General features: G+C 42.8%; 1 protein-coding gene across 2 annotated transcripts; it reads right to left on the bottom strand.

The window, feature by feature from the left end:
* Nucleotides 1–10,935: 10,935 nt before the first annotated feature.
* On the bottom strand, nt 10,936–23,037 carry cpz (carboxypeptidase Z). 2 transcript variants are annotated; one of them, XM_042094669.1, is made up of 11 exons: nt 22,805–23,037; nt 22,163–22,192; nt 18,776–19,150; nt 17,448–17,660; nt 16,976–17,208; nt 14,277–14,438; nt 13,823–13,981; nt 13,339–13,474; nt 12,991–13,130; nt 12,539–12,638; nt 10,936–12,040 (listed from the first exon to the last, which is right to left on the bottom strand). In XM_042094669.1, the coding sequence occupies exons 1-11, from the start codon at nt 22,887–22,889 to the stop codon at nt 11,694–11,696; spliced, it is 1,980 nt and encodes a 659-aa protein (XP_041950603.1). In that variant the 5' UTR covers nt 22,890–23,037; the 3' UTR covers nt 10,936–11,693. The 2 variants fall into 2 exon arrangements, with proteins under 2 accessions (XP_041950603.1, XP_041950612.1); XM_042094678.1 differs by having other exon boundaries at nt 17,012–17,208.
* Between the last annotated feature and the right edge of the window lie 1,221 nt (nt 23,038–24,258).

Genomic DNA, 24,258 nt, shown 5'->3' with positions numbered 1-24,258 from the left:
TTTATAAACTCGAAGCCACTTAAAAATCGGCAGTGTGTGGAATAATGGACAGACTGGCCTCCCGTGCGTTATGTAAGGATAGGTCCGGGGCTGCAGTGGGCAGGACGGGACAGGAACACCGTCCGCCTAGGGGGAGCATCTAATTGAATTGCATTTACTCGGCCACACCACACTCCCACTAAAAGGACTGTATGCTGCAAAGTGAATTAAATAAAAAAGCGCTTGAGCCCAATGGTCTCCCAATGCCCCTCCCCCCCCAAAAAAAAACCAAAAACACAAAAAGTGCTACAAGCTGTTCTTTATATAGGTCAACTGGGACAATATATCATGTTATTACACGGCTCTTCATAATGCTGAAGAATGTTCCATTCACTTGAATGGGCCTTCCCAATGTCCGGTGGTCTGATATTTCTCAATAACAGACCGTTGCTAAGTAGAACAGACAGCTGTCAAGGAAAATGGGTTTTGTGCTTCTAATTCACGTCTTTCATATCACTACGCAAGGACTGGAACTTCATTCAAAAGTGAAAGCAGACAGTTGATCAGCTGTGTTCTAAAAAATGTTTGATTCAAGTTCAACGTGTGTTGTTGCGAACTATTTGTTTCTCACCCAAAGCCACGATGAAACGGAAACAAATAGGTTATAGCCTCGGCTGCGCGTCGGGATCCGGTCCGCCCTGTCGGGACCTATTTCCCGATAATTAAATGTAATGTAATGTAATGTAATAATGACCGGCGTCATTACTGATACTCACTTACTGTTATCCAGTTGTGGGGTTGGTGTTCTGTCAGTCATTACCTATTGACAACTTTACTAACTTTACAATAAATATGTAATAATGTGAGTTTTATCATGTTTCAGTATTTCTTTTTAGGTTAAAACATCAGTTTCCAAAATTAGTTACAGTGAGTCACAGTGAGTCCATGTAATGTAGGCTACATGCCCAACTCTGTGAGAGTCGTCTGCTTCCTGAACATTGTTTTTTTGTTGCTCCAGAGAGTATTATTACAATATCCATTCTTGCTTGATGAGATTCTCAAAAGAAATGTAGTTCAAAGTTCACCTGCTTTTGTGTGGGTGCTTCACTTTGTACTTGGGCCCTGCATGCAAATAGACTTTCATCGGAGCACATAATCAAATCAGGGCTGCACTTTCATCATGAGTATTCATTAGCTTTGTATTCAGCCGCTCCCGCTAAACCAATTCACCAGAATCACAGCACTGCTGAGCACAACTCGCTTTTGCATCTGTTTGGCTGAATTTGGGCTCCGGGGCAAATTGAATGGGCATTGGACTGAACTGAGCCTATCATGTGTCCTGCACCGTATCCAAGATGTCCGAACCCCAACCTGGGCTTCCACGCACACCTGTCAGCAGTGAGCAGGACATGTCAAGCCTGGGGGGCTGGACAGGCCGAGGAATTAGACACGGGTCATGGGCAGCGCAACCTCCTGTCCAGTCTGTGTGTATGTACAAACATTTCTATAGTAGTCTCCTGTGTGTAAAAGCACACAGAAATATTTGATTTGAGTTACGGGGCAAAACCATGACTGCCCTGAAGATTGCTCTGCATTGACTCAGTTTTCCTTCTACATATGTCTTTAAACAGTGATTTAATACCAGATACCACATATGAAATGGTTTAATATTGACCCCCATTGATTGTTGTGTATCACATATCACACAGTCGTGTTGGTATTCTCGTATCTCACTGGTAATCATCACATACATGTTACAGTACAGTAATATCATTACTGATCAATGTTATTTAAACCAAAAGTTGAATAACATAGTTTACTATCCTATACCTCTTGAATTGATTTGAAGAAGAGGCATTTGCGCTAAAATGCGTCTGTGGAGCATAGATAGATAGATAGCCGTCCGAACGTAGCCGTGACAGGAGCTAATGGATGGCATACGCTGCTTAATAGATGAGAGGGCAGGAGTCAAGTTAAATATTCATCCTATCATTTACCTGAGAAACAGAGGTGTTAAAAGGAGTCAAGCAGAAAGAGCAACATAATTACTCACAAATGGCGGGATCCTGTGTCACGTTTCAAACAGACTGCATCGGCTCTGGGCTATTCTATCTTGACCAACGACCTCTGGGGCAACATGAGATGCTGGTGGGATTTCCACTGTGTGTGTGTGTGTGCGTGCGTGTGTGTCTCTCTCTCTCTCTGTGTGTGTGTGTGTGTGTGCGTGCGTGTGTGTGTGTGTGTGTGTGTGTGTGTGTGTGTGTGTGTGTTTGTATGTGGGACAGAGAGAGATGGAGATGTAGCCAAGTATAAGTACTCTTTAATCAATTCGAGTCTTCATATTTCATTACAGCAACATGACTGGCAAAGAGAGCAAGAGGAGTATTGTAGGATTGACGGTACAATGTCTACAATATGTCATACATGCACTACTATGAATCACGCATAGAGAAACAGTAAATAATGGGAATGATTCCTCTCTCACTCACATGTAGACATTTAGACATGCACAAAGGCACACAGTGTCTGCTGTAGATCCTGCAGTTTCCAGTTGAACTCTACCCAAGAGGCTTCACTTGGGAAAGTGTCACCCAAATGTCAGCTTAGGCCCTCAAACAAAAGTCGAGTAAAATTCCTGGAACTGGCAACACATTTTTTTTCTCTCCTCCAACAACTCCTAAAGTACAGAAGAAAGGAGACCATTTAAAAAGAAATCATAACAAATAGTAGGGAAAGAAGGAAAGTGTAAACAAACTTTGGCTGGTAGAGACGCCTGTTGTGAAAGGCCTTAAGCCGTCAAATTAGTTTCGGGGTCAGAGGCTTAAGTACTGTCCTTTGTGTGGCGCTGACCCCAGATCGTCACGCCTCTGGAGCGAAAATCAAATAAAACAATACCCACGTAATGAAAGAAAAATCAGGGAGATTTGCGTAAGCTCTCCTGACGGCCATTGTGGGGTAGGGATGTGTAGCCTCCTCTGGGGTGTTTTTGACGGAAGTGACTTCTCTCAGATAACCAGCTGGATTGTTACGGGCTCTGCCCAGGCACACACACTTGGGTAATCACAGAACTGGTGCTTAGTGATTCATTCTTACTGCAGCTATACTGGAAGTGCCCTTCAATGGGCAAGACAAGTTTGTTTGTTTTCTATGTCTTAAGACATGTAGGTTGCTTGTGCATACTTAAAATGTTTTTATTTATTTGTGTGTATGTGTGTGTGTGTGTGTATGTGTGTGTGTGTGTGTGTGTGTGTATGTGTGTGTTCAAGCGTGCACATGTGCTCCAATGTTTGTGTCTGTGTGTGTGTGTGTGTGTGTGCATTCATGTGTGTGTGTGTGTGTGTGTGTGTGTGTGTGTGTGTGTGTGCATTCACGTGTGTGCGTGTGTACATTCACGTGTGTGTGTGTGTGTGTGTGTGTGTGTGTGTGTGTGTGTGGAGCCATGCATGGGCAGCCAGCATTAGCTCTGCTTCAGGGAGCTGTTCAAAGTTTGTTCGCGGTGTGCACGACAAAAGGAGAGCTGGTGATTATCGCTCCCAGTGGAAGCACCCTAGCCCTGTACAGCACAGTAATTGCTGCCACTGAGCGGGAGTGCCGGATTGAAGATGACACCAAACCATTATTGCAAAATCAAGTGATGTTTTTGCAAATTATACTGGTTTGGCTGAGCACAGTGAATCACCCCACTGAATGCCATTGAAAGTTAATTCCAATCAGGATGCAGAAGACCCTCCAGCTTTGCAGACATGGCTATGAACAAGGACACTTTTGGGGGGAACTTCAGTCCCTGTTTTGGGGTGGCTATTTTGTGATTGTTGACGGGTGCTCGTAATGGCCAAATAAATTCCACTCTGCAGCAGTTCCCCATAACTTTGGGAAGGGCCAAGGCAAATATGAATGAAGGGATGTATTTTAAATATTTCAATAACACCAATGCATTTATTATCTGTGACGCCTCTTAGCCATGTAGGTATCAAGATGTTAAGGATGTTAAACTTCATATCAACCTTTCTCACAGGATTTGACTGGCATAAACATTGTACAAGTATACTAAAATAATATGAAATAATAATATAATATAACAACATAGCATAGCATAATAATTATATTTTTAAAATGTATAAACAGCCCAAATGGTGCACAGAAAACATTTTTGCTTTTGGAACATTTATAGACGTTGAGTAATCTTTGATATATAAATGACTTTTCAATCCTTTGTAATGGATATATGAATATATTAAACAAACTCTCTAGCACATAAGAAAACAAGTGGACAGGAAACATGTGTTGGTCTGTCGTGTTGTTTGTGCTTTATGGGACTTTGCAGTGATCTGTTGTTCAGTCCAAAGCAGAGGCATGGTCGCTGTGCTCAGGAGACGCAGTGCGGCGCTGCCTGCCTGACGCTGCCTGCCTGACGTTGCCTGACGCTGGCCTACCTGTGAGCAGTCTGAGGCTAATGCACCATGGCAGCCGTGGGCAGGCCCCCGCAACCCCCTCGCCCTCCCCCACTAATTGGTGACCTCTGAACCTGACACATGGGGGAGCAGAGGGTGACAGAATGGAGCGAGGAGGACAGGCAGGAAAGGGTTAGTGCACTGAGAGGAGCTGAACAGGGCCATGGAGGCCATTACATCTTGCACACCACTGTGGACGTTAGTCAGAACTACCACTTCCTATTTTTTAACACACTGAATGACATGGAGAGACAGTGCGGTCAACATGAATATTATAGCAATGTGGTGGTTGTTGATTCCTAATTTATTTGTAGAGCACTCTCAAGAAATGCCAAAATGTGAAGTTAGTATGTCCCAAAGTGTTCAATCTTTCATTTATTCAGTTATTCAGTACTTTCAGCGGTATGATAAGCACTTGCTGAATATATTAATAACCCGAATTCCAAAAAAGCTGGGAGGCTTTGTGAAATGTGAACAAAAAAAAGAATGCTATGATTTACTAAACATGTCAACTCTATATTTGATTGAGAACAGTTCCAACAAATCCAACATATCAACTGTTGAAGGAAAGAAATGTGACTATATCATATTGAAAATATAAGCACATTTTAAATTTGATGCCAGCAACACATCTTACATCTCATCTCTTGTGACAGGGGCAACAAAAGGCTGGAAAAGTGGTGTAATGATAAAGACAACAAAAGAGGAAACATTTCTCAACTAAACTGGAATCATGATTGGGTATTAAGAAAGAGCATCCCAGAGAGACTGAGTCTCTCAGAAGTAAAGCCGTGGACATGATCAAACAATAAGAATAATGTTTTTTTTTGTCATAATTGCAAAGATTTAAGGATTTCATAATCTACAGTACATAATATCATTGACATACTCAGATAAACAACGGACAAGGCTGAAAATAAATATTTGATTTGATTTCATTGTGGTTTTTGTACGTCAGATGGCACTGCATTAAAACCAGACCCTTTTTCTGTAAAGAAAATCCGGTTACATTTTACTTGAAGGTATCTACAAGAGTGACATAACACTGTCATGAACGTGTCATAAACATTATACACAATTCATAAACATTTATGACATAATGATTCTGTCACTTACTTCTGTCAAATGTCATTCGAAGTTAGGGTTAGGGTTATTGTTAGGGTTATGACAGTGTCATGTCACTCTTATATATATACCTTCAAGTAAAGTGTTACTGAAAATCCTCAGAAAAACTTCTGATAACCATTGTCTATGAGCACAGTTTAATGCTCCATTTACAAAGTTGGAGTTTACACTCTACCATGCAACCATGAGTATACACTCTACCATGCAAAGAGGAAATTTGATTTAGACATGATAGAAATTCTACCATCTTATCTAAGCCTGAGCTTATTTAAAATGGACTGAGGTAAAGTGAAAAAAGGTCCTGTGGTTAGATCAATCAAAATGTGCAATTATTTTTGGAAATTATAGACTCCTCTGGACTGAAGAGGAGAGGGAGTGACTATCCAATGTATCCAACTTATTAAAGTGTTTAGTTCAAAAACCAGCATCCACAACGGTGTGGAGGTGCATTAGTGCCTATGGCATGGGCATTTTGCACATCGGGCATGGCACAATTAATTCTGAATGATGTACACAGGTTTTGAGCAACTTAAACCTTCATCCAGACAATATGCCTTCATCCAGACAATGTCTTTTCAGGGAGGACCTTGAATTTTTCAGGAAAATAATGTCAACATTAATTCTGCACATATTTAAACGGTATTTCTTCAAAGAGGAAGAGTCCAGGTGCTAAAATGACATATCTGCAGTCCAGTGTAATTGAGTGCATCATGGAATGAAAAACATGAGACGACCCCAGACTGCTGAGCAGCTTAAATCCTATATCAGGGAGAAATGGGACCACATTTCATTCTCAAAAGGTTTCTTTTTTCTTTCAAAAAAAGTCTCTCTCGTTCAACAGTTGATATGTTGTCTTTCAACTATTCTCACTTACATATAGGGTTGACATGATTTGTAAATAATAGCATTCTTTTTTTTTACATTTTACAAAGCGTCCCAACTTTTTCAGAATTTGGGTTGTAAATAAAACATCTTAAAAACATTCATAAAGGGTTATACATGCATAAACTGTTGCAATGTTATAGTATGAGCCCTGATCGCTTGAGGTAGGCTATCAGAATGTGTAATAAAGGTTTTTTTTATATCTTGATAGCACCTCTGGCATCTGACAAATGACAAAATGTTGCTTATTCACTAAATGTTCTGTAATGAGCCATACTAACTTCAGTCATGCTATCATTAATTGTGGGACTTATGCTAACGCTTCATGATTGCATCATATCTATCAAAGCCCTATATCATTCCCTATGATACATTATGAACTCCTTATAAACATTTATACATTGGCTTATAATGCATTAAGAACACTAAAGAGCTATCAAACATAATGTATTTCCCATTCTGAATAAAAATAACAAATATCCACTAAGTCATTTTGTTCATTTAACAAGGCATCTAATAATTGGACAGGAGCTTTATGTAAGAGTAAATACATACATATGTACATAAATACATAGATAGATAAATACATACATAAATACATACATAAATACATAGATAGATGGATAAATATATAAATCTTTGGTTTCTGCCTCGACTAAAAATCCCATTAGTCATCCCCGTCTGGCTTCTTTGCTCTTCAGGAAGCCGGTGGCCTCTGTGGTGTTTTTTCCCTTTTTTTCTTCCTTCTTTTTCTCCATATGAATCAATTTGTCTCCACTGACAGAAAATAATTGCAAAGCAAACAAATTATCTCTGCCACATTGAACACAACTCACCCCGGGGAGACGCCATGATGGCGGGGCATGGTATTGCCCATGAGTGCATGTAGGAGAGAGAGAGAGAGAGAGAGAAGGACAGAGAAACAGAGAGAAGAGAGAGAGAGAGAGAGAGAGAGAGAGAGAGAGAGAGAGAGACAAGGGGCTTTATGTATAATCTCCATGTAGTGGCATTTGTGTTCCAATAATTACTGAACTGTACGTTCTGAGTGGTAAGTAGTAGAACATATAGAGAGTGGAGCGGAGAGGAGGGGGGGAGCATGAGGAGAGCTCAGAGCACAAGAGCAAAAACAGAGGAGGAAGATATCTGCCTCTGTGCTACACCTACACACACCTACAGAGTCCACGCAACAGACTTATAGGCAGGAGCTTATAGCTGAACAGAACTACAGTATGGCTTCAAGGGGAAATTAGGTTCATCAAGCGGATGTGTGTGATGAAGTAGAAAGTAGAAAGGATGGAAGGACAACAAAAGCATAGAGAGAGGTAAAAAGAAACAGAGAGAGAATTGGAGAGAGAAAGAGAGAGAGAGAGAGAGAGAGAGAGAGAGAGAGAGAGAGAGAGAGAGAGAGAGAGAGAGGGGGGCCTAAAGTGGCAGCATTTGCATTATATATGCAAAATGTGGAGTGCTGAAAAGTGTTGGGTTGTGCAAGGCAGTGCTCTCAGATTGAAAGTGACTACACGGTTCCGGCAAAGGCCACAGGCTGCTTCGGTTGGCTCCCTTTAGGATTTCGCCACTCAGGCTCCAAGCCACAGAACGCAGAGAACGGAGACTCCTCTCAGTCGAGCTAACAACAGCCGGCTTCAAACACGGCCAATGGAAAACCCAGAGCTGCTTTACATTTCTATTGTGCTGCTACATACATGCAATTGTAATAAATGTGTCTAATTGACATTGACATGGAGCTATTTTCTACCACACAGACACATTTGATTTCCTCTTGTGATAACAGACATGCAGTTTTTTACACTCTGCTTTTGCAAGGCTCAGTGGGGTACCTCAGAGGAAGGTTACTTGAGATGTTGTTTAAGCCAAGTCTAAAGGTATAGAATCACAATTTTTTGTGAGCGAGAAAGCAAAACACACACACGTGAACACACACACACACACACACACAAACACACACCCATGCACACACACGGACACACACACACGCAACCACACACACACACATGCACACACATGCAGACACACACACACACACACACACACACACACACACACACACAGCTACTGTATGCTTCCAGATGGGCCCAATAATGTAAATCCTGCAGCACATTAAGTATAGTCATGGCTAAGCACTACAGATCCTTGTAACCCATTTAATGCATGGCAACATGCCCCCCCCCCCCACACTTCAATCCCATAACACCAACAAATAAAATCACTCATCGTCATGGATATGTCACGGTTACACTCTCTCTGGAGTCATTGGTTAATCACTGCATTCACCTCCTCCAGCATATGCTTGCGTTCACCTATACACACCATCAGCCTATCCCGTCTCAACTTAGGTAATGTATACTCCATGGTTCGAGCCAGACTTAATCTATATCATTCTTATACAATTTATGTGGCGGAGAATTCCCCCACCCCTCTTCAAGGCCCAATTATGGTCTGGCGATGGATTAACCCAGTAGGTCAGAGCCACGGTCCACAGAGGGTCGCTGGGAGACGGGGGGGAGGGACAGCATGTCCAGTGCTGTCTATGTAAGCATGGCTAAGCCTGTATACTGTAGATCCTATATGGAATTTGAACAGTGATTTGGGTTGGACAGCATGGTACTGCTTCTAGGTGCCACATAAAACAATGAGAGATTTTTTGATTTTATAACATTTAAAGGTATAGTCAGCAATTGCGCAGGAAGTCACATTTGTTTAAAGTTCACATTTATATTTAAATTTATTAGCAAATGCTTTTGGACCGTGCGTGGACCAAGGACCATATGAAACACACCAGTGAGGTAGCTCACCCCTCCCTTGAGTATTCCCAGAGAAACTCCTCACAAGGTTTCGTTTTTGTCTGGGGGACAGGCTGCCCCCACTTTGTTTGTTTCCAGTTTTTGGAGCCAGGGCTGCCTACAGAAACGTTTTTTTTTACAGTGCACAGAATGGGCAGCTATCGTGTCATGAGGAGATGGTTGCTGAATGTGACTAAAATGTTATGGGCTTGAAAACACGTACAACCGCTGAGTGCCTGCATCTTTAACTCTAACCCTTACAGTCCTCTGTAAAAGATATTCAAAGTGCATAAAGGTCACACATGTAAAGGCATGATGAAGATAGTATGGGTCTGGAGGTGAAAAAAGGAAAATAAATATATATATATATAACATATATAATAAATGTGAATAGTCTAACAATACACAAAAACACTACATTGCACCAAATGACCATGTTTTACAGCAATGTGGTGAAAGATTCCCCAACTTCTCCTTGGCCAGCTTCTGTCTCCTATCCTTCCCAGGGGAATACAGCTACTGCATTCCCTGGAGTCAGTAGAGCAGAGCCAGAGAATGTCCCACTGTAGGACCTAACTGCTCCAGCGCCGCCACACCAAGGAGTCAGCCACAGGGCTGTCTGATGCTGGAGCCCTGACAGGACAAATGATTTGAGTCATGTCACGTGTTAACATGTGACAGAATCTCTCTCTCTCTCTCTCTCTGTAGCACCTGTGGACTGATATATTCTGGAGATTGTTCCCATTTGTGCTTGGCTTACTTCAGTGAAGAGGAGAGACACACCAGCTGTTGAAAAGGCTGCTCTTCCTCAGAGTGCAAAACCTGCAGGGGAAGTGAGGAACCAAGAATGGTCGCTTGTCTTTCACAGGACGCCTGTGCCCATTTTCAAAAAGCATGCATTTCCCGGCCGTCTGGAGAGGGCTACACAACACCAGCAATTACAGCTAAAGCTTACAGTGGGCATCAGTGGACGGACAGGATCTCACCTGTAAATGGCCACATGTCCGAGGTCATTCACCACTCAGCGCCACCAAAGCCCTCAACATCTAGCGTGCGTGCAGCTAAAGGGTCATTTACGCCTTCACGGTGTTTGTCCTCGCACCTTCCCCTCGGCCCGCTCCTGGGGGTGGCCACTGGGGGCAGGGGGGAGAGTGATGGAGAGAAAGTGGACCCTTGGGGCAGAAACACTGCATTATATATTTTCAACAGGTCTGTGAATTTGGTTAGACTTGAAAGTCAGGTCAAACTTGACCTTGACAGCTTCAAGCAAGCTGGAAAATTCAGCAATGGTAACGTGTGTGAGCTTTTGAAAGTAAAATTGGGCAGTGAAGAAGAGAGGAGTCTGTTTTTAAATGGAGCCCAACGTGTAAATGCAGCCTTTAAGAGATTGTTTTCTGAAAATTACTTTTTCCAAGTAGTATGATCCGGTAGTACCACAAAGATGGATTTCATAAGCCGATGTCCGAAATCCATTGTTACTAATGCCATTCATCCTAATATGAGCTCTTTTCCTTTACTGCAGCTTTGCCAATCTTTCATTTCTGGTCAGTGACTCATTAAAACTCAAAAAGCTCGAAAGCTAAATAAAGTTATAAGACTTTGATTTTCAAAAGTTTTCAAAACCCACAAATATTTTATATTTTCATCCTTATATCCAGCTACATATTTCACATTTCAAAGAGAACTAAAAAAAGATATGTATATAAATATAAAACCCTAAAACGTTCCTGTACAGAAATCCTATGGCTCACTCCAACTTGGCTAAAATGGAGGATTAATGAATTGGACTCTGCTGCCACCTGCTGCTTAAGGTCAACAATGGGGTCAGTTTGCACCAGGTTTTTAATATGTTTTAATAAAAATCGAGTACTGCTCAAAACCTCAAACTGATAAATTCACAATATAATCACAAGGCAATATTGCTATAATCTGTGAGTCAATGAGAGCAGTGAAAATAACCAGAAATGACAAAAGTTTGAATATTTCAGTGGAAAACATGCAGTTTGGCGTGTGGAAAAAGTGTCATTAGCTCTTTTACCATTCTTTATCTATTCATCTGTCTTGTCCTTCAATAGTGCAGCAACAGATAGTGTTAAATATCCTGCTCCTAGAGTACCATGAACTACCCTGAACTACACAACAATTGCTTTCCACAATTGCTTTTCTTTGGCCAGTGGGGGAGAGGAAGAGAGACAGAGGACAAACAACATCACTGCCAGTTAGCCCTTCTATCCTTAAATAAGGTATTTACTCCCGAGTACTTAGCGAGCACAGGGCCACCTGATCAGTGAAACAGGGGCATATCCACTTGTGTAGTGTCCAAAGTTGGAAACGCAGCTCTCGTTGGACAGTCATTCTCAGAGTGCTCCTTTTCTACCCCTGGGGACTGGGTGCGATGATGGGGTTCAGGTAGCGGCGTGTGGCCTGGGCACTCACTGGCTGCCTGTGTGGGCTGCCTTCAGTTCCTGAGGAGCCAGGTGGGAGCTGCGTTCCCCGACTGGGTGAAGTAGGCCCACCACCAGGGCTTCTCCTGCCTCTCCTCGCCGTTCTCTCCCAGCTCACGCTGCGTGTAGCTCTCAAACTGGTTGTAGGGGTCGAAGCGCTCATACGTCTCCATGCCCGGGATGTAGAGGTCGTCCATCTCCGGCTTGTACGGGACCCTCTTCAGGACAAAGTCCACGCGACCGGCCCGGGCCATGATCCGCGGCAGGTTGATGCGCTTCACCGCTTTTGAGTAGCCGGATGCCGTGACGGTCAGGATGTGCTGGCCAGGAGTGAGCAGACGCCAGTAATCCCCGTCCTCCGCTGTAGCAGGAGTGCGGTGGGGGTCAGGGACAGAGTAGAGGGGTACACAGGAAGGTTAAGACACCGTGCTAAAGACACCGCGTTAAAGACAGTGTCCGCTGCGTTAAAGACAGTGTCCGCTGCGTTAAAGACAGTGTCCGCTGCGTTAAAGACAGTGTCCATGTTATTGTAATAACTATAATACATTTTTAGCTACTGAGAGAGCTGCTCAATCTTCTAGACTTTCGATTCAAAAGGGAACAGTGTAATTCAGTAAGAGATTGACATTTGTATTTACAATTAAACTATTTGGTTATTTGTTTAATCAAAAGTGCTACAGGAATTAAATGAAAATGTTACATAGGTGGCAAATAGGGAAGAGATATATTTGACATGAATTTAAGTTGAATGCTTCCATTTCCAGGAAGCATGACTTCCCCTGTAGAGGAACATACATGTTTTGAAGCAGAGCTGTTTTGACAGGAAGCCGAGGACCCTTATGGCTTTGTGATGGCTCACCTGTTGTGATGTCGTGGCGTATTCCCTTCACTGATATGATTGCACCTTTAATTCCATTGCCATGCTCATCTCTCACTACACCCTTGATTCCTCTGTGGACCTGGAACAAGTCAACATGAAAGAAGCCTAAGATCCCTACAAGAATGATGCAACAGTGGCCAATTCACACCATTCAGTGCTCAATTCTACATACTCTTAAATACAAGCATGGAACTTGGTGTTCATTTATGCTGCTAATGCTAGCTTTGTTAACCATTCCACGTTGTTAACCATTGAACATTGTATATTATGTATTGTGTCACAGTACCACTTATGCAATGATCACAGTAGTACTGAAACACATGACAAAGAACCTAATGAAATGCAAGTGATGATAACATGACTAGATGAAAGGCCACAGTGGAGAAACTCTGGATCAAAATCAGTAGAGCATTATGAGAAACTGGACCTACGGCTTCCATGAAGCTGAGGAGGGCCTCTTTATTCCGTCTCCACTCCGGGTAGAGCTCCGCCTCTGACGGAAACTTGTCACAGCCCAGCTCCACGGTGACCTCGAAACAGTTACTGTGCAGGTAGTTAAAGTCAGCCATACCTGCAAATGAATGAGGCATTTGGACAGTAGGACATTATATTGGACAGCCATTTTCAGGCTACAGGGTACTAGCTATAATGAAATGTTCAACTCCATACTGTGCAATGCAAAGGGATCCCTCTGACATGGAGTAAAGGCAATTAACCAGGTGTTCAGGTCTAAGTATAATACTGTACAGTAAATGTGAATTTCTGTGGGAGGAAAATACCTCCTGCGAAGCTATACCACTGGGCTCCGTTAATGATGCCCCTTCTATTGATAAACGATGCGCCACATCTGTTCGTATCGTTGTTGGCCATCTCAGCATGGGCGTCAGCATAAATCCTGGCCAACTGCTTGAACACCTGTTATCAAAAAAAATCATTTCAATTATATTGTTATTATACATATTGTATATTATAGTATATAATGTGATTATGTGGCTTTAGAGGTATACAACAATATTGATGTCGGACAACCCCTTCCTGCCCCAGCAAGCCAATCAGCTAAACTCACATTTACACATTTATTCATTAAGCAGACGCTTTTATCCAAAGCGACTTACACATGTCTATTATATTTACATTTATATATAAGAGCCATTCTCCCCAGAGCAACTGCATTCTAGCCCAGCTCTTAGCCACTACGCCACCACGCTACCACCGCCCCAAGGAACTCATAAGGAACGTGAACCCTGAACCGTGACCTCTGACCTGTTCGTCGGGCGTGGGGGAGTGCAGCTTCTCCTCCTGGGGGTGTCTGGAGAAGTCAAAGGGGTAGGACACCACCAGCTCCCCACCGTGCAAGCTGGCCGAGAGGACGAAAGGAATAGAACGGATCCATTTCATCACCGCGTAGGTCTCTGGAGCCACCTGCAGGGGAACACAGGGGTGAGACACACGGACCGGGCAGTACTGTGCTATTAGAACCGTATGAGGAGCAAGGGTCAGTTAATAAGCTATTAATATGGAAGAATTGCATTCATTTGAAGGCATACTATCATGAAAAGCATGATCCTAAGAACAAACCATAAGATAAACAATCAGTCTGCTATATTTATGCAGGTTCCTGAAACCCCAGTTTGATAAAGCACTTGATGGAGAAGCCATGCTAGTTTCAGTGTCATGAGGGCCCACAGGAACGCTGGGCATGACGATGCATCGGTACCTTGCCAAACCAGTAGGAGTCGGGGATGGGGATGTGGTCCACTCTAAAGCGCCTGAAGCGGCGGCGGCTATACGCAATGTGGGTGAGGGCAGGGAAGTTGCGGTTCAGGTCGATGTTCTGAGCGTTGCGACGGCCACTGGTCCATCCGTTAAAGATGTGGCCCTGTAGATATTTCCCACACACAGCAGCAGTCAGAAGAGGGAAACCTTAATTAATTCATTATAGAGAAACAAGCAGACAGAGCTCTCTTTTATTGTGTGTTTTTGTTCTTGTTGTGAGTACTGACTCCAGATCAGCCACTGGAAAACAAATGGCATATTTTAGTCAGGGCGTGTTTCAAAGTTACAAAGTACAGTGCAGTTCAGTCTAACAGAACACAGAAAACACAGTATAATTGGCAGTTAAAGGTACGGAGAGTGAAGTAATTAAAGTTAGAATTGTTTAAAGGGTTTGGCTTTAGTTGCCTGTTGAAAGTACAAAGTATGATATTTATAAAGAGAAAGAAATTACAATTTCATAATGGACCAACACGGTTCACGGGATAGCAATTACGGGATGACCAAAAAAGACTGGTTTAGATCTGTAATAGATCACTGACTTGACAGCATTGTGTAGTTGTGTAGTAGTTACAGCTCTTTTGTATAGCTGTTTTGTTTTCTCCCAATTTTAATGATCAGCAAAATGTTGAATGCAAAGTGATAGGCCTATACGTGAATGAGTGATTTTCCTATTCTTGCCAATAATCCATTATGTTGTTCAAAGTACTGAAGCACAAACTGTATTTGAACTGCCCCATAACAAAACTGAATGCTATCACTTCAGCTCTCAGTCTAGACCTGTTAAGCTATGCATTCAGATTTCAGCCTAAGATCTAGTTTATACTTACTCATGGCACTATATTCCTCTGTGATATCTCCCTCAGGTGATATTCATTTTTTCAGCTAACTTTGCAATTACCTACAGACACAGACAAGACTGGCCATACACCAATCGAGCCTGAACAAGCAGAATATGTTGTTGTGGTGCACCCTGGAATATGGATGGTGTTAAGCTGGGTTCTGAATGCACACCTTTACAGTGTGACAAGATTGGCATTAACAGGCTTAGTGACAGTATTCAGCATTCTGGTACAGGGCAGTGTCTGGACGTTTCAGTTTAATATTTCTTGTTGTAGCCCGTGCTGACCCTTTCAAGAGAAGGGAAGGGAAGTTGAATTAGGTTTGTTGAATATGTTAAAGGACAATTCTGGTATTTAGCACTTTGAGTCCCTTTTCTGGTTTGTTTTGGATGAACTAGAGTGGTGGACACCAAAATTTTGACGAATGCACAAACATGTCCTTAAAACAACCCTTAACGTTCGTTTTCAAAACTGTGCAACTCACCGAGTGGATAGTGGTGTTCGTTGATGTTCCAAAACAAGTAGCATAGCGAAATACAGTTTCTGTCGTGTTTTATTTGGCATTTTGTAAAATCCCATTGATTTCTGTTGGAAGACTCATTGCACGTTGATATTACTGCGCCACCGTCTATGCTTCAGGCTCAAATATTGAACGCAAGTTTATACGTGGTTGTGAGGTGTTCCACAATAGCAAATAAGGCGGCTGGAAATCATACATTTCGCCGATATATTTGATTGTAATACTCAAGGAACACCTCTAACCACGAACGTTAAGGGTTGTTTTAAGGACATGTTTGAGCATGCCTGTAGGCAGCCACTCTGAAGCAGTAAAGGCGATTCAAAATGAGTCAGAAAAGTTGAGACAGGACCAATCGTCAAAATGTCGGTGTCCACCACTCTAGTTCATCCAAAACAAACCAGAAAAGGGACTCAAAGTGCTAAATACCGGAATTTTCCTTTAATCTAAAGGAGGAATCATAAGAAGTTGCAGAAGTGAAGTTGAATTAGCTTGGTTGACTATGTTAATCTACAGGGTGAATAATATGAGGTTCACAGACACAACTGACACAGCCAAAGGAGGATAGGATAAGTAGATAGGAACTGGACTCCATATGTGATGTGATCATCTCATTTGTCAAAACAATGTTGATAACAGTCTTGACAAACTCCACACATCTTACGGCGTCACTGACTTAACGATGGAAAGATGAGATCTTTTAGCTGCACTGTTGTGTCCATTAGCCTGCTGGGAACACTTAGTTCTAGTTTGAAAAAGAAAGTAGAGAGTAAAGTATCATTAGTGGGAACTAAAAGGACATGAGCATTCCTACAACCAGCTGTCCTTTGCCTACTCTAAGTATCCTCTTGAGATGCAGTAATTCCATATATTTCCTGATGTAAAAAAAGTGGAATGAATTAAAATTGGATGAGCACTTCTGTGGGGTGGAACCATTAAATGGTTTTCAGTAGCTTACAGTTGAAAGTCAACAGGAACCTGTTGTACAATCAAGTTTTAGACTAAAATTGTCCAGTCTGTCATACATGCTCCTTGTTTTTTTTAACTCATGATAAGTTATCTAACACAGGCTTTTCTGAATGGTGTGACCATGATTTCTGTGACATCTGTCACACTAACTCTCCTCCCTAAACCACAGACACACTCTGGTGGTAGGAGGATGAAGCACCACGGCCGGGTCTGCAGACGGACGCATGTTACGGCACGGCGTGGCCTGGCGTGGCGTGGGGCGCGTGGCGATCGGCTGGATCGGCTCGAGCCGCGGATTTGGGGACGGATATTTACTTCCTGGTTGAATTCAGGGTCGTTGCGATCGGCTACCTCAGCTGCGGCCAATTCATAGCCGTCAGGGTTCATGGAGGGGAGGATGTGGATGCGGGTGGTGTTGATGAGCGTCTGGATGCGCTCATTCCCGAGCAGGTACTCCGAGCACAGGTACTCCGACAGGTAGATGAGAAGCTGCCGCCCCAGCACCTCGTTGCCATGCATGTTACCCACGTACTTCATCTCTGGCACCACTAGAGGGCACAAAAGGCAGCAGTAACATTTTCTCTCTGTGTTTTTTGCATGTGTACTATTTATATTCAGTTTACTTACTTTACTGTGGAATATGTTTTGGTTCAAGTTTGTTGTAGTACTTGATTGAGATGGATTTCAGTCATTCTAACAGTGTGATGAAGCTTCAGGTCACCAAAGCGCTATCTATCAAAACCAATCATACACACAGTCCCACAGCAACCACTTTGGCTGTACTTACATAGCTCATGTTGTCCTGGATTACTGGAGAACTCGATGACCAGCAGGTCTTTGCCCTCAACACTGCGCCCAATGCTGTACGTGCGGGAGATGTGGGAACATTTAGCGGCAGTCTTCTTCAGGGTGTTCCACATCTGGGCGTTGGTGTGATAGGTAAACTGGATGATGGTGGAAGGCTCGTCAGTAAAGTTGGCAAAGGCAAACTCTTGCCTTGCTGAGAATGCAGAATAAGGATAACAGTGAGGAATGGGGTCAATATGCCCACTCCATGTTACTCCAGCCTACTACCACTACCTAGTACATGATAAACATGGTCAAGGCTTAACCCAGTGCTATTCAATGCAATACTCGCAATGCCTTCAAATCTGGCTTCCGTGACTATGATAAAAGCAATAAAATAAAAACGAAAGCAGTGATTGGCTGCAAAAGCACACAAGGTCGCTTGCGCCTCTCACACTGGGCTGTCAGATAACATAACCCACACAGGAATTCCTGCGTTGGCAGCAGTATGCATGTTTCACTGGTTTATTGTACAAATATGAAATATGACAGACGTAGGATGCTAATGATAGCCTATCACTTGATTGAGGCATTAAAATGCTGCTTATTGTTTGTTCGATTTCTTTTAAAAATATGAGCTATGACAGAAGTTGGGTGTGAATGTTATATATTTCATCCCCTGATACTGTTTTACTGGTTTATTTGACAAATCTATATGGACCTGCTCTATAAACACCGTATGTCTGTTTGGAATTGTTTTGAGAGCCTAATGCATATGAATGTCCACCACATCCAGTGATTGTGAATATATTTTACTGAACTGAAATTAAATGGAGCTGGATACTCATGAACGTATATCTCTTATAGCCACAATAGGAGTAATTTTAGCAACACCATATTTTGGGTGGACCACAAAGACCCAGTGGTTTTCTTGTATGGCCCATTTGGTAATGAAGTTGAATAGCCCTGGCTTAAACAATGGCTGAAATCAACAACATCAACAACCTCTCTATTCATTACAGACAAACAAATTGCAGCCAGCTGAGACTGGATACCAAGGTTGACTGCAAAGGACTGCTGAAATGACAATGAAATGACAATGTAAAAGAAGAAGGAAGTTCACTTCACTGGTCTTGAAGCCTCATGTGGCCTTCACATACAACGTGACAACAGCACCCATTATTTTCAATGGCTTGTGCGGTGCAAGAAAGGTTTGCCAAGCGTCGCTGTCGTCACGTGGTGGTGACTACTACTTTGCGCTGACCTCAGTGGCCAGCGTAGCACATACCACATACCATGATGTAACATCTCTCTTTCACTCTCTCCTACCTTTAAACTCGGACAGCGGGTCGTAGCAGCCCTCCTGGCCACTGACGAAGAAGCGGTCACAGTCCAGGAAGTATGGCCAGGCCATGTCGATGCCCTCGAAGGCGTGGGAGCAGCCACGACGCACAGCCTCGCAGGAGCTGCGGCAGGGTTTGAGCGCGCGCCCGGAGCGGCACTGCGGGGCCAGCACGGAGCAGCCTAGTAGCCGCAGCTCCTCGGAGCACTCGCCGTTGAGCAGGCCGTGCAGCACGCTCAGCAGCAGGTACTCGGCACCTTGCTCGGCATCCACGCGGCTACGGTGGCCCAGGATGTTGGGGAAGGTGATGTGGCTGTAGGGCATGTCCTGGCAGTAGGCCAAAGACATGTCTGTGCAGGTGACTGACGACACACAGACATACAGCACAAACACACACACACACACACACACACACACACACACACACACACACACACACAAAGGCATGGATGGGGAAAATGTCATGTCATAGCTCACAATGAATGTATCAAGAGTAAAGACACACACACGTACACACAAAGACACCCACTCACACACACACACACACACGCACACACACACACACACACACACACACACACACACACACACACACACAACAACCATGTCCAAATTGAAATAATCGCGCTCAATATTCCGCTTATTTTCATGACATTACAAAACAACTAATCTTCAGCAGTGCCGTTTTCTCCCAGAAGCCAAGGGAAGTCAGACTTCCCCTATCTCACCCGACAGTCGTAAATGAAACATTTTATTTCATCGAATTACGGTTTTGTTCATTCTTGCCGTGTTGTCATCTCCCGTTTTCATGTATTATTTTGCAATGAATGAATCAGCGCCCCATAAATTGTATGTAGTGAATGTGGTGAAACACAGTACACTCCCATCATATCCAAGTGGCACCCAGTTGGAATCCTTGGCTATTTCTCAAAGTCGACCATGCTTCCTTGATAGAATGCTTCCTTGCGAGTCAGGTTCTACAAAAATGAGGGTAGAGGCCTCTCTTGTGTTCTCAGACTCTACTTTGGATCAGACTAGCTAGTGTGAACGTGCACGTCACTGCGGTCCGTCTGAGCGCTTCCACTCTTAACTGCACACTTATGTTTCAGTAGGGGTGTTGCTCCGATGCATGTCAACGCTGAGGATTATGGGCATTTTTGTTCACCTGAGGATCTACAGATGCATCCTTGAAAATTCTCAGAACTAAGGTCACGACTTTCGGAGCATTCTTGACGTTGGAACAGTGCTCGGCGGAGTTCGATGACGTGGCGACCTTAAAAACGCGCCCATTGAGTATGCTTCCTCGACTTTGGGAAACAGCCCTTATTGCTAAAGCAACGTGTAAATAAAAAGATGATCAACCAATCAAATTAGGTATAGTTACAATCACTGTCAAACTGGGATTCGTCAGCACCATAGAAAGGAAGCCATCCTCCTGTCTATCCCTTCCTGTCTATCTGTCAAATGACAATTGCACAGTTAGGTGCAATTTTGAGTTTTGTTGAGATTAGATCATGCTAGCAAGTGCCATTGTGGACAGTAGAGATTTAAAATTGTTAGTAGGCCTACAAAAGGATTAGTAAACTGCTTCTTTAACAATGACTTAAAATAAAATCTGACGGCAGACCAATGCCAAATCTGGAGGTTTGAGAGGGTAGAAGTTTTAGGACTTTCACGAGTGGCAGTAATCCAGGCTGCGTTGTTAGCCTACATTGCCGTGACATTGCGTGTTACATAGCCTATTCTTATGCTCCGTTGCCTACGCATAGGCTTAATGTAGTGGTGGCCGAGTATGCAGATGTGTAGAGGACGTCCTCCACTAGACATTACATTACATTACATTACATTTAGCAGACACTTCTTGACCAAAGTGACTTACATATGTCAGCTATATTACAAGGGATCACATTGTCCCCGGAGCAACTTGGGGTTAAGTGCCTTGCTCAAGGGCACAACGGTGGAAGCCGGGAATTGAACCGACAACTTTCAGGCTACTACACGCTAACCCAGCTCCTTAACCACTACACTACCACCGCCCCTATAGACAATGTGTGAGGGCGGGAGGAAAGGGAGTTCAATCTTTCAGAGACAAATGGTAGGGGTTAGACCATCAGACGAGTCAAGAACGTGATGTCAAACGCGTCAAAATGATGTGATATTCTGGATGTAGGCACATAATTTACTTTACTGTTTATGGAGAATACAGCTGGAAAAACTTGTTTTCTTTTAGAGTCTATGGACAAAATAGTCTCATTAGGTAGAACCTTTTTATTATTATTTGTAATTCACAGTTATGTATTAAATAATCGATTGCACCTGACTATTCACTTGATCTGCCAGAGTCAGCTTGGAGGAGTGTTACTATGTGTGACATTGGTTTACACTACAGCAAAACATCAACAAGTAAGCTATCAACAAGTTTTCAGTACCACTGTTGCAGAAATCACATGGAAGAAGGTATCCTTTTGATTTTTTGTACATGTTTGCACATTCCAACATAAGGAAGCAGCATGGGGAACGTTGTTTTTCTGCCTTAATTTTAAGTCTTTCGGAGATCAATGACTGTCGCAGCAAGTGCATCATAACAAAGTGGTACCAGACCCTCTTATAACAGCTGTACTGTGGCTATACTGCAGGCTCGGAAAAAGAGTTAAAAATTAAGGCAGAAACGTCTCCCATGCTGCTTCCTTATGTTAGCAAAAATTTACAAAAAATCAAAAGCATCCCTTCTTGTATGTGACTCTATGGTGCCATTAGTAACATAAATAATCAATTTATTTTCCTGTGTTGAACGTGAAATGTGGTAGGAGATGATTAAGGAGGGTTAGTATGGGTTATCTACAGATATGTGTTCCTGGCTCTGCTGATCACACCAAACATACACAGGTGGCTGATGATTTTCAAGCAAGAACATGGCTGTTTTAAGAGGCCTTAGGCAGCAGTATAATTTATAGACAGTCTTGCCTGCTCCAAGACTCCCTCTTCCTTCACTACCTTTCCTTTTCTCTCACTTTCTTCATCCTTCTCTCTTTCTAAGACACTGCTCTCTCTGTCCCCCCCCCCCCCCACCCCCCTTCTCAAAGAAACGTGTCATGTCATGTGATGTCTGTTGGTATTTGTGACTGTTTTTTCTTCTTCCCCAGCCTGAAAAGATCAGGCCATGACCCCAAGGCCTTTACTTCGCAAGACCACTGAGTCACAGACAACAGATGGCAACACATCCCCCAGTCACTAAAAGCACAACATTTGTAGTTATTTTTGAAGCATAAAATTGGCAGCTATTTTCATGCTGAGACAAGTTTGCAGTACTTCCCAGTAATACCATAAGGATAATTTGTACTATAGAGCGTCTGAAGGCCTGAAGGATTACTTACCTTTTTCTTCGTCTGGAGCTCGGCATCTTCCTGAAAAAAAAAATACATCATACGAAATAGTCATTCGCTGGTGCACCGGGTGATGACTGATAAGTCTGTCATCTTGTTGAACGCTAGATGGTAGCAGAGAGCGTTCTTAAAATGCTCACCAACTTTACTTTCTTGGGATGCTGAAATAAATATAGACTCCTCACTGTGATTCCCAGTACAACACAGAGCATATAATTAGTCTGCAAAGTATTGTTTTTGGTCTCCAGATCGTCCCCTTAACTCATAACATGAGACAAAACGACACTACGCTAGTGAGAAGCACTGCTATTAGGCCTATAGCTCAAAGTCTCTAAACGCCATGTCTTAAATTGGCCTAATGAAATGAGAAGAGAAACTAACGGTAGTTGCTTTATCATAACACTCCTGTTGTTATGACACGTTAATAAAACATCATCGCAACAAACAGCGTAAATAGTTCTACATGTTAAACCCATTAGTAGGCTAAGAATAACAAAACCAGAAACATGACCGGACTGGTAATAGATGATGCTATTACACACAGTAAGTTTACAAGAGAGCTGCACCATGAATGAGACATGATTAGATATCCTAAGTAATTCATTGTTTGTGTAAAATCATGGTCAACATCACCTAAAGCCTCGTCTCCAGGTTCACATATCCGTGGCGCAGCAAAGCATGTCGCCAGAACACTGAGAAGGACGACCACGGAAGGCATTGTGCGCTCTGTGCGTTGTGATGTGGCAGCCTGCACAGTAGCCTGCTCTTGAAGTGTATGACCTCCCGTCGAAACTCTGTATTGCAAGAATATTCTCCGAAACTCTGCCAAAACGATCAAATTACAGCACCCTGCTGGCTAACCAGGAGGCGTGGACATCGTCCAAATTACTGGTAGGTGTTTCTTTCCAATAGCAAGCAATGATTATCTAACCTATAGTTACTGTTAAGTTAACATACCATAGGAGGAATCTAAAGTACAACAGTGTTTGATGAAAAAAAAACTTTTCAAATAGGAAAAAAAACCTGTGGAACACACGTCCATTTTCTTGGCGTTATTCTAAGTTTCCAAAGATGGGATTCCAGATGAATACCCCTGGCAAATCATTCTGACATAGCCTAAACCTGCAGATCACCTTTTGTTAGATTGTCAAATATCACACAATTGTTATTGTGAACAATATTTATTAATATGTTATTTGGACCTTTCAGTTGGAAATTAACCACTGATGCAAAAAAATATAGCTCATACTCCCTGGGAGTTGATAAACGTGCTTGTCCGAAGCAACTTAGATTAAAACAAACAAACAAAAAAAAACAATAACTATTAAGTTATAATCAACAATAAATGCTCAGAATAAAATGATAAATAACAAATGGTGTGGTTTGCAAATGCTCGGATTGGCATTTTGGGCTTTCATTAAAATGGCATTTGTACAAGGTCCATTTGTAGTGTGATAATTTACTGAGACCATTGCTACTGGCTGCACTGATAAAATCTGGCCATTCCAGACAGCAAATCTCCAGTATCTTGACTCCTGGCACACTCTTGAGAGTTTAGCAGTCAGGGGGTTGGAATTTTCCCTAAACTTGTGAACAACAAAACACAGTGATGGACTACAGTGTTACAGCACAACAACAAGAACTAGTAATGCAATTCCGAGGAATTACACGAGGGGATGCAGTCTGCTGGTTAGGGTGTTGGTGGGGCTGTTGAACTGGCTGCTAGCTGGTTGGTAGGGTAATTGTGATACCTGCAAAGGTGCTTTTGGAGTAACCAAATTTGAATCTTGTGTGACATGGCATTATTCAGATATCACACTTAAGGTGTTTTTGACCTTGACATTTGACCTTCAACCTCCAACTTCAACTCACTTCATCTTTGAGTCCATAAAAACACTCGTACCAAATTTGAAGCATGTACGTCAAGCCGTTCTGGAGATATAATGCTGAATGCATGAGATATGGCTGGGACTTTTATTTTGACACACAGGAAACACTTTAACAGGATGTGTAGTTCAGGTAGAGCTAGATTGTATGCTTAGAAGCTGAGACAGTTGGAATCCTCACAGGTGACACCTATGCCAGTG

Source organism: Alosa sapidissima, chromosome 1, assembly GCF_018492685.1.
Source record: "Alosa sapidissima isolate fAloSap1 chromosome 1, fAloSap1.pri, whole genome shotgun sequence".
Taxonomy (NCBI): domain Eukaryota; kingdom Metazoa; phylum Chordata; class Actinopteri; order Clupeiformes; family Clupeidae; genus Alosa; species Alosa sapidissima.
This window is presented reverse-complemented; position numbering and strand designations above follow the sequence as displayed.